The sequence below is a fragment of the Chiloscyllium plagiosum genome, chromosome 28 (assembly GCF_004010195.1).
Source record: "Chiloscyllium plagiosum isolate BGI_BamShark_2017 chromosome 28, ASM401019v2, whole genome shotgun sequence".
NCBI classification, from domain to species: Eukaryota; Metazoa; Chordata; class Chondrichthyes; order Orectolobiformes; family Hemiscylliidae; genus Chiloscyllium; species Chiloscyllium plagiosum.
In genome coordinates this window covers 3261653-3275641 of record NC_057737.1, presented here as the reverse complement: position 1 = coordinate 3275641, position 13989 = coordinate 3261653, and the positions used below count along the sequence as shown (strand labels likewise).

General features: G+C 38.7%; 1 protein-coding gene across 3 annotated transcripts in view; it reads right to left on the bottom strand.

The window, feature by feature from the left end:
- Positions 1–13989, bottom strand: part of bcas3 (BCAS3 microtubule associated cell migration factor) — a 1214579-nt gene that overhangs the window by 957838 nt on the left and 242752 nt on the right. For all 3 annotated transcript variants that reach the window (XM_043718098.1, XM_043718095.1, XM_043718097.1), the window contains exon 8: positions 11459–11560. In XM_043718098.1, coding sequence (XP_043574033.1) covers positions 11459–11560 — 102 coding nt within the window. The remainder of the gene's footprint in view (positions 1–11458; positions 11561–13989) is intronic.

Genomic DNA, 13989 nt, shown 5'->3' with positions numbered 1-13989 from the left:
AGTCTCTGGATTCATTTAAGAAAGAGTTGGATAGAGCTCTCAAGGATTGTGGAATCAAGGGTTATGGAGATAAGGCAGGAACAGGATACTGATTAAGGATGATCAGCCATGATCATATTGAATGGTGGTGCAGGCTCGAAGGGCAGAATGGCCTACTCCTGCACCTATTGTCTATTGTTCCTGATTTGGTGTGTGGATGTTTGTAAATCATCAAAAATTGGGAAAATGATCAAACATCTTTGTACCTTGTGTTGTTAATATCCTGTTCTTTATTTTCATATGTTTTTGAAGTCTATTTTCTAATTTTTGAGAAATTAATTTATTCACTGTAAGATGCAGGGAAATATTTGGTTGACAAGCTTGAAAAATGGAAAGCAAGAGCAACTCAAATGGAGGTCTGTGTTTATTTTAAAAAGGATAGGGTTGGATATGGAAACATCCTAATCAATGGTAGCCTTCCTCTTAGTCATTGTTAAAGATATGATATCTAATGTTATCTCCATGAGAGGTTTAAATTATTCCCCGGTAGTCCCCAGATCAAAAATAAACTATGAAAGAATGAAGAACAAAGAAAATTACAGCACAGGAACAGGTCCTTTGGCCCCCACTCTGGGAAAAAGCTTCTTGCAATCCACCCTGTCTATACCTCTCATGATTTTGTAGACCTGAACCAGGTCCCCCCTCAATCTCCATCTTTCTCATGAAAATAATCCTAATGTACTCAACCTCTCTTCATAGCTCACAATCTCCATATCAGGCAACATCCTGGTGAAAGCATCTTACAAACGATGGATTTCTTGATGGGACCACTGACTGTCATAAGATTGCCATTATCCACATTGGAAATGTAAATTATTCATGTGAATTTCAATAGCAAAAGGATGTTTGAAAGCAAAACGTAATTATCATGCTTTTCAGTTGGGAACATCTCAGGTAAGCCAGAGTGGTATGGAAATAGGTATACTTTTGGATTTTAATCTGCATGCTTTCCCACAGAAACATGCAGTAATTTTAGAAGCAACTATCAATTAAGTAGAGAAAGTATCTGCCAGGAGTTTGAACATGGAATAGTGTAGGTTGGATGGGCTTCAGATTGGTTTCACAGGTCAGCGCAACATCGAGGGCTGAAGGGCCAGTACTGCGCTGTAATGTTCTATGTTCTATTCTATGTTCTATGAGTTGAAGAGCAGCTTTGGAACCAGAAAAGCAATGGGTTGTTGGGCATTTTATGATTTTTCGATCACTGTACAATGCAGTGAGGCTTGTGCATGAGCTATGGAGTATATATTCATGAGTTCTTGAAGGAGAACTAGAAGATTGCCTGCACAAATGTTAGTGGAAGGATCCCGAGAAATCTCTTACCTTGGCAAATTCCTGGAAAACTGAGGGAAATTAAAGTGAATTCTACAGAAAACAATAAATGCTGGAGATCACAGCAGGTGAGGCAACATCTATGGAGAGAGAGCAAGCTAATCCCCTAATGCACCCTCCACACCTCACATCAGCTCTGATCAAGAGTCATCTAGACTCAAAGTTAGCTTGCTCTCTCTCTCCATGGATGCTGCCTGACCCGCTGTGATCGCCAACATTTGTTTTCAGTACAGATTCCAGCATCTGCAATAGTTTGCTCCTGAATTCTACAGAGCTGTGGTATGCCTTGATTTGAGCTCTGGAGAAGTAAATGTACAGAGGAATTCCTGAGTGGAAGTATAAAGTAAGATGGCATTTAAAACTTGAAACTAATTGCAAAATACGCTGTTAATTTAATACTGCTTTTTTTGCTTAATTCGTATGGGTTTTGTTTGTTTGAAATGTGAAATATTGTGTCATAGTTCTTTCAGTAGTTCAAATTTATTCAAAACCATTACCAGTCTCTGTGGAATTTGTAGCAACTGTTTCCCAATATATGTAGGTTGGTGTGAAGTGTCACAAAAGGAATGCATAGTTTGTCTTCTGACAGGAAAAGGGTTTGTGCAAGGGAAACTATGACAACAATAACTTCACCTATGAATAATTGAAGTGTAACTTTAGCAGCTCAGGCAATAGACATTAATTATAGTATGGAAAGATTATAATTAATAAAGTCTGAAACAAAGTCTAAAGGGTACTGGACTCAAAACGTTAACTCTGCTTTCTCTCCACAATTGCTGCCAGACCTACTGAGTTCCTCCAGCAATTTCTATTTTTGCTTCAGATTTCCAGTATCTGCAGTTCTTTGTTTTGTTTCACTTAATAAAGTCTGTTATTTGAAGATGCCAGTGTTGGACTGGGGTGTACAAAGTTAAATATCACACAACATCAGGTTATAGTCCAACAAGAGGTTGAAACTAACATGGTTATTCTAACAGATGACAGACTTGACAAATAATCAAGGTATTTTTCAATGTATAATTTCAGTTACATCACACTGTAAACTTTTGCTATAAATTCTGTGTCTTACAATTGTGAACTCCACAACCATTCTTCAAAGAGGATGAGATCTTTTTGTTTAGGAAGACTTGCTTGAAGAAACTAACTTCAGAGTAACCAGCTAAATTGATTATACGGATGGACTGTCTTCAAAAGGACTGGGAGTAGATACATCATAGAATCTTGCCTACGATATGTACCTTTAACCTAGACAAAATATAATGTGTATGAAGCAGTATGGCTTTCAACAATTCTACAAGGGGCTTGAATGATAGAACCTGAAGACCACAAAAAGCTCTCCAATCCAGGTTAAACTGACCCACTCACACTCAAGATGTCAAAAAAGTCTGCTATTGTTCTACATTATTAAATGTCTCAGGTAGTATTCAAACCTGTTAAAACTAGGAGATTATGGCTGTAAAACATAAGAGGTAGTCTGATCAAGCAACCAGAAAAAAGATGGAAACAGATTCTGGAGTTTCTTATGAAACCACATAAGGTGGCTTCAGCATTGTTAAAGTTTAATAGGCATAAATGAAAATTTGATGCAAAAGTGATATTAGAAAAACACAGCAATAAACGTGGAGTTAAAGGGGCCACAGAAAAATAATATTTACAATGTGACAGAATGTTCAATAATATGCAAAAGGTAAATCCAAGCCTTTATATTGGAATACAGTTTTACAGTTATACGTAGAAGATTTAAACCAATGAAAGGGAACCTTTAATACTGACTGATGACAAACAGATCTTCACTTAGAGTGATCAGTACTTGGACGTGCAAGATAGCAAAAGCAAAAACTTGAGTCCATTTCAAAGATACTTAAATCAGAAAGACTGTTGGTTTTATACAACATCTGGACTAATTTAGATCAGACAGTCTTGTTCAACCATATTTATCTTGAATATTAAACTCACAAAAACATTATACAAACCCTACAGGAATCTGAAGCACCAAAACCCAAAAGTGCTTTCCTGCTCAACTGGTTAAAAAAAATTCATCTCAACTACACTTCCCTTCCACCAAACACTCCCTCCTCACTTTCATCCCAAACTTTCGGAAGTTGGAGACCACATGTCTGCCTTTTATGTTTCTGCAAAACTTTCAAATCATGCGGCTTGTTGGTTCAATCATACAATCATATAGCACAGAGAGGACCTTCAGCCCATCAATTTTGAACTGCCAAAAATACTTACTACCTATCCCAGTTCCATTTTCTTGCACTAAGCCTGTAGCCTTAAATGTACGACACTTCAAGTGTTCATGCAAGTAATTTTCACAGGTTGTGAGATTACCTACCTCTACTACCTTCTCAGGCACTGCATTCTTCTAAGTGAAAAATGTTTTCCTCAAATCCCCTCTAAACCTTTAGTCTTCTATTTTAAAAGTGTATCCCTTTATTCTTGACTCTTTGACGAAGGGAAAAAGCTGTTTTCAGTTCATGCCACCCATGTACCTCATAATCTTTTACACCTCAATCAGGTGCCCCCTCAAGCTTCTCTGCTCCAAAGAAAACAACCTGAATTTATCCAGCCTGTCTTCATAACTGAAATGTTCCATCATAGGCAACATCCTGGTCAATCTCCTCTGCACCCTCTGCAGTGCAATCATACCTTTCCTATGGTTTGGTAATCTGAACTGCACACAGGACTCCAACTATGGCCTAACAAAAGTCCTTGCAGATCTAACATAATCTCACTGCTCTTATGATCTATGCTTTAACTGATAAAGGCAAGCATCCCATATTCCTTCTTAACTACCCTATTAACCTTCAGTAATTTGTGGACAAGTACCCCAAGATCCCTCTGTTCCTCTGAGCTTCCTAGTGTCATTAAATGAGCGCTTGTCTTGTTGCTTCTTCCAAAGTGCATCAATTCACATTTATCAGGATTAAATTCCATCTGCCACTGGTCTGCCATCTGACCAACACACATATAACTTGTGTAAGCTAAGACCTTCCACCTCACTGTCAACTACTTTGCCAATCTTTGTGTCACCTGCAAACGTACTCTTCGTGCCCTGGGATACAATGCATCTGTACCTGGGGATTTGTCCACTTTTAAAATTGCTAATACCTCCAATATCTCCAAGCTTCTTATGTGAATTTGCTAAAGAATTTCACAGTCCATGTTCTCATATCTTGTATCCTCCTTCTCCAGAGTAAAAATAGATGTGAAGTACTCATTCAATCCACCAATGTCTTTAAACTGGCTTCACACACAGATTGCCCGCATGATCTTTCCCTTGTTTTTCTTTTCTTCTTGTTATACTTGTAGAATACCTTGCAATTCTCCCTAATCTTGCCCACCAGTGATTTCTCATGCCCCCTTTTTGTTCTTCTAGTTGATTTCTTGCATTCCCTGCATTTGCGATACTCTTCTACAGCCTCTTTTTTTTTGCTCCCTTTGTACCCATTATATCACAGACTCCCTACAGTGTGGAAATAGGCCAAAGGAGTCCACACCGACCCTCCGAAAAGCATCCCACCCAGACCCAAACCCCTACCCTATCCCTGTAACCCTGCATGTCCCAAAACTAATCCACCGAACCTTCACATCTTTGGTCAGTGGGAGGAAACCCACGCAGACACGGGGGAGAATGTGCAAACTTCACATAGACAGTTGCCCAAGGGTGCAAATGAACCCAGGTCATAGGCACTGTGAGGCAGCAGCACTGACCACTATGCCACCATGCCGCCCTCTTTTCCTGTGTCCCCTTTTTCATTTCTATCCAAACTTAAATATTCCAAAACTACAAGACTACCAGGGTTCTCTGGACTTGTTGTTCCTACATTTCATCCTAAAGGAAACATGTTAGGCCTGTTTTCTCCCAGCACTTTTTGAACACCCCCCCTCCCCCCCCCGTTCTGTAGATTTACCCCAAGTAGCTGTTCCTAATCTATTTTGACCAAATCCTTCCTTTTTTAATGAATTCAGCCTCAGACTAATCCAAACTACTTTTGTGCAAACCATCTTTCTCCATTCCTGATGAAGGGCTTATGTGCAAAACGTCACTTCTACTGCTCCTTGGATGCTGTCTGACCTGCTGTGCTTTTCCAGCGCCACTCTTTTCAACTCAGACTCCCACGCATCTACAGTCCTCACTTTCTCCACCTTTTACCTTTTCCATAACAATTGAAAACATATGATAAAAACCAAAAAAAACGCATATGCTGAAAATCAGGAACAAATCAGAAACATCAGAGGGACCCTGTTAATAGTGAGAACACTGTGGACCAGGTTAATAGACTTGAACAAATTGATATTAAGGAAGTGGATGTGCTGGAAATTCTGGGAAGCATCAAGATAGATAGGTCCCCAGGGCCAGACCAGATATACCCAAGGTTACTACAGGAAGCGAGGAATGAGATTGCTGTGCCTCTGGAAAAGATCTTTGCATCATCACTCTCCATGGGAGTAGTACTGGCTGATTGGAGGAGGTGAATGTTATTCCTTTATTCAAGAAAAAGAATAAGGAAATTCCTGGGAATTACAGACCAATCAGTCTTACATCTGTGGTGAGCAAGGTACTGGAAAGGATGCTGAGAGTTAGGATTTATGACTATTTGGAAAAACATAGTTTGATTTAAGATACTCAGTATGGCTTTATGAGTGGCAGGTCATGCCTCACAAGCCTTATTGAATTCTTTGAGGACGTGTTGAGACAAGTTGACGAATGTTGAACAGTGAATATGATTGTATGTGGATTTTAGTAAGGCATTTGATAAGGTTTCCCATGATAGGTTCATTTGGAAAGTTAGGAGGTATGGGATACAGAGAAATTTGGCTGTCTGGATACAGAATTAGCTGGCTGAAAGAAGACAGCAAGTGGTAATGGATGGAAAGTATTCCTCCAGGAGGTTGGTGACCAGTGGTGTCCATCAGGGATCTGTTCTTGGGCTTCTGCTCTTTGTAGTTTTTATAAATGACTTGGATGAAGACATGGAAGGGAGTCACAAAGGGTCCGTGGTGTTGTAGATAGTGTCAAGGGCTGTTGCAGGCTACAACAAGACATTGACAGAATGCAGAGCTGGGCTGAGAAGTGACAGATGAAGTTCAACCTGGATAAATGCAAAGTGATACATTTTGGAAGATCAAATTTGAATGTTGAATACAGGGTTAAAGGCAGGATTCTTGGCAGTGAGGAGTAACAGAGGGATCTTTGGGCCCATGTCCATAGATCCCTCAAAGTTGCCACCCACATTGACAGGGTTGTTAAGCAGGCGTATGGTGCTTTGGCTTTCATTAACAGGGGGATTGAATTTAAGAGCCGTGAAGTTTTGCCACAGCTCAATAAAACCCTGTTTAGATCATACTTGGAATATTGTGTCCATTCTGGTCACCTTATTATAGGAAAGATGTAGATACTTTCAAGAGGTGCAGAGCTGCGTGGATTGGAGGGCTTGTCTTATGAAGAGAAGTTGAGTGAGCTTGGGCTTTATACACTGGAGAGAAGAAGGGAGAGAGGTGACTTGGTAGAGGTGTACAAGGTAATAAGAGTTGATAAGTAGAGACTTTTCCCCAGGGCAGAAATGATGTCACGAGGGGTCATAATTTTAAGGTGATTGGAGGAAGGTATAGGGGAGATGTCAGAGGTAGGTTCTTTACACAGAGAGTGGTGGGTGCGTGAAATGCACTGCCAGCGGTGGTAGTGGAGTCAGAGATATTAGGGACATTTAAGCGATTGCTGGACAAGTACATAAATGGCAGCAAATTGAGGGGTGTGTAGGTTAGGTTGATCCTAGACTAAGATAAGTGCTTGGCACAACATCATGGGCCGAAGGGCCTGAACTGTGCTGTACTATTCTATGTTCTAAAAAATAGAAGTTGCTGGAAAAGCTCAGCAAGTCTAGCAGCACCTGCGAAAAGAAATTGCAGTTAATGTTTTGGATCTAGTGTACCTGAAATGTTAACTCCGATATCTTCACAAATGTTCCAGACCTGCTGAGCCTTTCCAGCAACTTCTGTTTTAAAAACATATGGTGTAATGGTGGCTATCACTAAAATGTCCCCGCTGTCACCTCAAAAACCTGTTCAGATTTGTTCCCCAGAATTAGGCTCAACACTGCATTGTACTTTGTAGACCTCCTACATATTGATACAAAAAACTCACCTGCATACATATCAAGAAATCTGTCTCCTCTCAACCTTTTATACTATGATTATCCCAATTAATATTTGGTTAATAGAAATCCCCAGTATAGTTGCCCTATTATTATTTTTACATAGCACTATGAAGAAAGTCATATTAAACACGCAACATTAACTTTGCTTCTGTCTACTGATGCTGTCAGACCGGCTGTGTCTCTGTAACACTTGCTATTTTTATTTCAGATCCCCTGCATTGCAGTAATTTGCTTTTAACTGCCTGTTGGTTTACCCTTTGAGCAGAGAATTGATACAATCTGCTCTACTAGTGTGGCAGTGTCTGAATTCCAGGGCCAAGACTGTAAATTTTACACTTTATGTTGCCTTTCATTCTATTGTATTCAGGAATTGTGGCTTGGCAACACAATATGATAAAGAACATAGTTTTAGTGACACCAAGTGGTAGAAAAGACTTAAGGCTACTTTCTTTATGTCAGCTAAATTGACATGATACATAAAAAAAAGACATCATAAAAATGGAAATGAAGTGATACATAGCATTTTGTTCCTGGTCTCAACCAAGGCATTGTTAAAAAGATAAACCACGGGTGTATAATGAGTGTTGGAAAGTGTGCCTGCAAGGGCATTATATGCAGAAAATATCTAGCTAAGCAGCAATTTTGCTGTGGGGAAACAGCTCACCAAATTTCATTATTTTGGCTAACACAAGAAGAAAGGACAATTCAACAAGGTACAGAAAACTGTCACCATCAATGGAACTGAACTTTAGCCAATTTTACCTCACTGGAGAAGAAGAGTTCTAAATGGGAAGGGAACCATGGTTTATGAAGACACATAGAGTTACAGAGTCATACAAGCACAGAAAAAGCCCTTTGAACCAACCAGTCTTTGCTGAACATAATCCCAAGCTAAACTGGTCCCACCTGCCTGTTCCTCGGCCATAACCCTCCAAACAATTCCTATTCATGTACTCATTCAAATATCTTTTAAATGTTGTAATTCTACCCACATCACCACTTCCTCAGAAAGTTCAATTCACACATGCACCACCCTCTGTGTAAGAAATTTGCCCTTCTCTTCTCTCTCTTCTCACCTTAAAAATGTGCCCCGTAGTCTTGAAATCTCCCAAGCTAGGAAAAAGGAAACTACCATTAAGTCTTAACTATATCTCTAATTATTTTATAAACTTCTGCAAGGTCGCCCCTCAATCTCCTACAGTCCAGTGAGAAACGTCCCAACCTACTCAGCCTTTCTATTTAACTCAAACCTTCCATACCCAGGAACATCCTACAAATCTCTTCTGAACCCTCTCCAGCTTAATAATATCGTTCTTATAACTGGGCGACCAAAAACTGGACACAATCTTCTAGAAGAGGTCTCATTAATGTCATGCGCAACGTCAACATGACTTCCCAACTCCTATACTGAAAGGACTAGGCAATGAAGGCAAGCTTACCATGTTAATGAAGATATGAATTAACACATTGTGCATGATTAAAAAGAAATAACTTTTGGCAATATGTTGCTGAAAGTTATTTTTGTTCATTATCTTCTTCTTGCTCATACTCTATTTATTTAGCCACACAACTTAGGTTAATAATAGTTTCTCTTATTGTCTTTTTCTTCCTCTTTTCTTCTTTTCTTCACCTTCTGATATTGTGGAGAAGTTGGGGCAGGGCTTGGTGGGTCATCAGCTGTGGCAGTGGCAGTGCCTGAAGCAAGGACCTCTGGCTACAGTAGGCCTGGATCAGGGACTCAGGGATTTGGTGGGTTGTTGGCTGCGGCGGTAACGGTGTATAAGCGAGGATTTCTTGCTTCAGCAGGCCTAGAACGTGGAACTTGGAGATTTGGCGGGTCATCATCTGCAGCTGTGCTCAGCAGGTCCTTGGCTCAGCGGTACTGATGCCTGGAGTGGGGATTCTTGGGAGCAGCAGCAAGTCACTGTAGCAGAGGCAGTGTCCGGACGAGGGCCTCCTGGCTGCAATAGGCCTGAAGCACAGGGACACTTTGCAGAGACCTTGTATAAGCCCTGGAGCTGTGTTTGAAGACCCTTTGTACAGAAGATGAACTCTATTTAACTTCTTTTTATTCATTTTGTAACTCAAAAGAGCACTGGACTGTGGTGACAAAAGCATTTTTTACTGTATCTTTTTAGATATATTTGACAATAGATAACTCATAAACACCTCATAAATACAATGATTGAGCATATTGACTATAATGATTATTAAGGCACAGGTTGTTTCCTCCGACTTCTTCCTTGGTTGTTTCAAAACCACTTTTGCAGATTGCATCTTTCCTATTTATCCTTCTGACTTTTCTAAACTTTCTCAATGTAGAAGCGTTTATTTAATCTTATTCCTACAAGACAGTTCACTGTCAAATCCAATAATTAATCTGTGATAAATTCCATTTCTCTGTATTCAATTGCTTTGAATCCTTTCATCTTGTCCAGAACTTCAATCTCATGAATATCACATATATCATGGTCTTCTTTCCCTATTTTTCTTTATTCTGTGTGGGCCTTTGAAGTCAATGCATCTTCTAAAGCCAGAAGTCAATGTGTTAGCATACCTATCAGCATGTGCAAACTCCCAGAGCAGCGGAGGCATAAAACCATGCCTTATCTCATCAATACATGGAGGAAGTAATCATTCTGAATAAATATATTTCATGCTCATATTGTTTTAAGTCTTCTTATTTCCACGTTTTATGTAGTCTTTGCTTAATCTTTTGCTGTTTGAGCCGTGAAAGAAATGGTTAATGTTGTGTTTTTTACTAGTTGATAGCTCTCTCTTTATCTCTTTTGTCTTGTTTCTGCATGTCTATATGTATATCCCAGTGGATCCTCTTCTCCTTTCTCCATGCAAAATTTGGAACAGGTTAACATCTCTTCTAAAATACAGGACTTGTGACGGTACAGCAATTCCTCAGTAATGTGCTGAAATATCAGCCTCAGTCTTTTATTGGTTGTTTATTCTTTCACAGGATTAGCTGTTGCTGACTTGGCTACCAATTAGTAGTGTCCAAACATAACTGTCCCCTGAGAAAATACTGGAAGGTGCCATCCTAAACCATTGCAGACAATATGGTGTAGGTACACACATGATGCTCTTAGGAAATTTCAGAATGTTGACCCAACAGCAGTGAAACAATGGTAATATAGCTTCAAGTCAGAATGGTGTGTGGATTGGAAGGGAATTTGGAGGTGGTGGTACTCCAATGCATCTGTTGCTCTTTGTGGTTGAGCTTTAGTTGGGCTTGAGTTTTTGGCTTTCTGACTCAGAGATGAGATTGCTAGCAACTCAACCCTGTCTAACAGAAAGGACAATCAAGGCAACCGTGCTATTCAAGGCAGCCCAAATTGGCATGAAAGATATCAGACTATTTATGTGAAGTGCCTAATGCTTGGTTGAAGCATATTTCCTGGACATATTCTTTAACCTTTACTCATATGGTGGGTGGTGTAATTCCACAGCATGATGAACACTGATGTCCTATACACCAGCACAGATTCGTTGGTGCCCATTTTATGTCTGAGAAAAGAGCACAATGTAATTGAATTTCTAGGTTAAAGAATCTACCAGCATTTCTCAAGGTTCAAGAAAAGGCCAGTTCTTACTCCTCATAGAAAAGTTAAATCAAGTTGCTTCCATTCAAACCATAGGCAGCAGCGATGGAATTATGTTTTTGATATTAACGTAAATATAAAGGCCCCAGTGGTATTTATTGGTCAACCGCAATACATTCTAGTGCTAAAATGTTTAATGGTGTTATCTTTAAGACAGAAAAAATACAAATAAGTACTCTTAAAGTATGAGAAATGGATTTAGAAAAGATAAAAGTTGGATCATTTCAGTTTAGATCATGCCATTATGAAGTCATTGTAAGGTTTTACCAAAATGTCAAAGCAGATTTCTTACTCATCACATCTGATTACCTTTTGTTACAATGCAATTCATAGATGGGGGTTTTAAACTGGATGGACTTGACCATTTCACCATTTCGAAGTGAGTACAGATCCACACAGCAGTATGGTGGGCTGGTGACAAAGAGAAACATAAATTAAATCACACATAAACATGTTGAACATGTTAAAACGAAGCACGAGGTATGAAATTACCAATAGTTTAACAATCAAACTTAAAGTAGTTGATGTAAGCTGCAAAACTTTTCAAAATACGCACGTTAAGAAAACAAATAAATAAACCAGAAAAATGCTTCAGGTAATATAGTTAATTCCTACAATACATCCATTCTATATCCAACCAAGATCTGTCATCACCTAATCAATAAGATAAATCATCTGGTACGGCCTCTCTAACACATACACATACAGCTGCCCAAGCATTCTGATTTTGCATAAATTGGCCCAAGGCCAGTGAAAAATTACAATCTGTAAGTGGATCTGAGGAATAAGAAATGTTTTGCCCCAGATGTGCTCATAAACACATGCTGAGACTAGAGTCAAACTCACAATAGTGTGAAAGGGCACTCTCAACCACTAACTGACTTGATCAGATAAATGTAGCTTCCATACATTTCTGCATTGTCACCACCAAGCAACCAGAAGACAACCCCAACAGCACAAGTCAGCTACTCAGCAACTAATTTTCTTTTCAGATTCCCTATTCTATCTTATAAATCACTTTTGTTATGACACATTACAGTAAGTCTTCTTGCAGTCAGCAGCAAACATCACATTTTTTTTACAATTAATAGAAGGGAACTTCATCAAATAAACTCATTATTTACTCCCATTCCAAAAAGTTATCCCTTCATAGCTATTCATAGGAATGCTTTGCACACCTTAGAAGGTACTCAGTTGAAGAAGACTGACCACTGTTTTGAAGTCTGTCAGTTCAGCTTAGAGTATATTGTTCCAATCACTTCAGTCACCAAATACTCAACAATAATGTTCAGAATACACAAATATTAAAAGCATCACCAACAAAGTTATCTTCATGCTATTTGGAAAAATAGTGATCCAACATAAAATTCAGAAATAATTAAATTTGCATTTAAATATTTCAATAATATGTAGGGATGAATATGATGAAACTTTAACAAATACTGACAACCTCGCAATAACTAAATATGATGTTCCTTCTTGCAGAGGTTGTGCAGTACAAATGCTATTGTGCAGTTGCAATCAATGAATTCAGTGACCTTTTCACACTACAGTATTCATGACAACTCAATTACTTAAGTCACAAAATTTAAGTTCCAAATTTTGGATTAACATCTGTGTGATTCAAAGAAAGAATCATTCACCACAACAAATATACCCGGTTCTCAATCAAAGGGTTGGGTGGGGTTGTTAATATTTATTTAAAATGGTCATAATTTATTTAGAAAATGTGTTTTCCCTGTTGGCACTAGTGTGGACAGCATGTCATTTACTGGAATACAATGGACTCATTTATGACACGCACAAAAAATAGTGCATGGGGTATGAAGTTGGCCGCAAAGATCATAGATGGAAACACTTAAGGGGTAAATTAGAAAAATATGCACAACGGTTTTTAAAATGTACTTTTTAAACAATCCACTCATCCAAGATCTGTCAGCATAAAATATGTTATGTGTAAAATATAAAAAATGTAGTCAAAAGTAAAGGTGATAGGGACAGAAAGGAACAAAGTAAATTAACTTCATATTTCATTGCATAAAATTCTCAAAGAGATTTGAAATGGACAGAAATGTCAGTGCTCATCACAAATGTGCAAATAATTAAAGATGAAAATGGGAAGTAACAACATGAGCTGAATGAGGAAATTTAAACCAGACCAAATGAATGTGTGGGTTCTGGAACAGTTCTGTCAAGAAAGTAGATCAGTAAGCAAATAATCCATTCTGGTGTCCAGGGAGAAAGTAACCACAATGTAAATCCTGAGTCATGCGATGTGTTGACTTTTAGTACAAGATAACAAATCAAAAACTGCAGGTGAAAAAAATGACAACTAAATTTAATTGAGACTAAAATACTGTGTTATAGGTATCAATTGATCTGATACAAAATGTATATGACTTGTGTCTAGCACATTTTCATCATACTTAGAGACAAGAGTAGGCCATTCAATTAAATCACAGCTGATCTATACCTCAAGACCATCTACTTGTACTTACTTCATAAATTTGAGGTTATTCAAATCTCTGCTGCCTCTGCCTTTACATACACTAGGCCCTGATCACCTATCACCCTGTATTCATCTACATACTTTGGCTCCAGGTCAAGCAATGTCTGAAGTTTAAACTACTTACCTTTGATTTATCTTCACTTCGTGGTCACACCCCTTCCTATCTTTAAAATTTCCTTCAGTCTCAAGATATTAACGCTCATCTAATTTCGAAAAGCATCACAATTTGAATTTGATGGTTATGCCATCAGGTGCTAAGCTCTAACTTCCATAATTACTTTTCAAAAGCAGCCCAACTCCTTTCTTCCTTTAAGATGCTCCTTAAAACCTA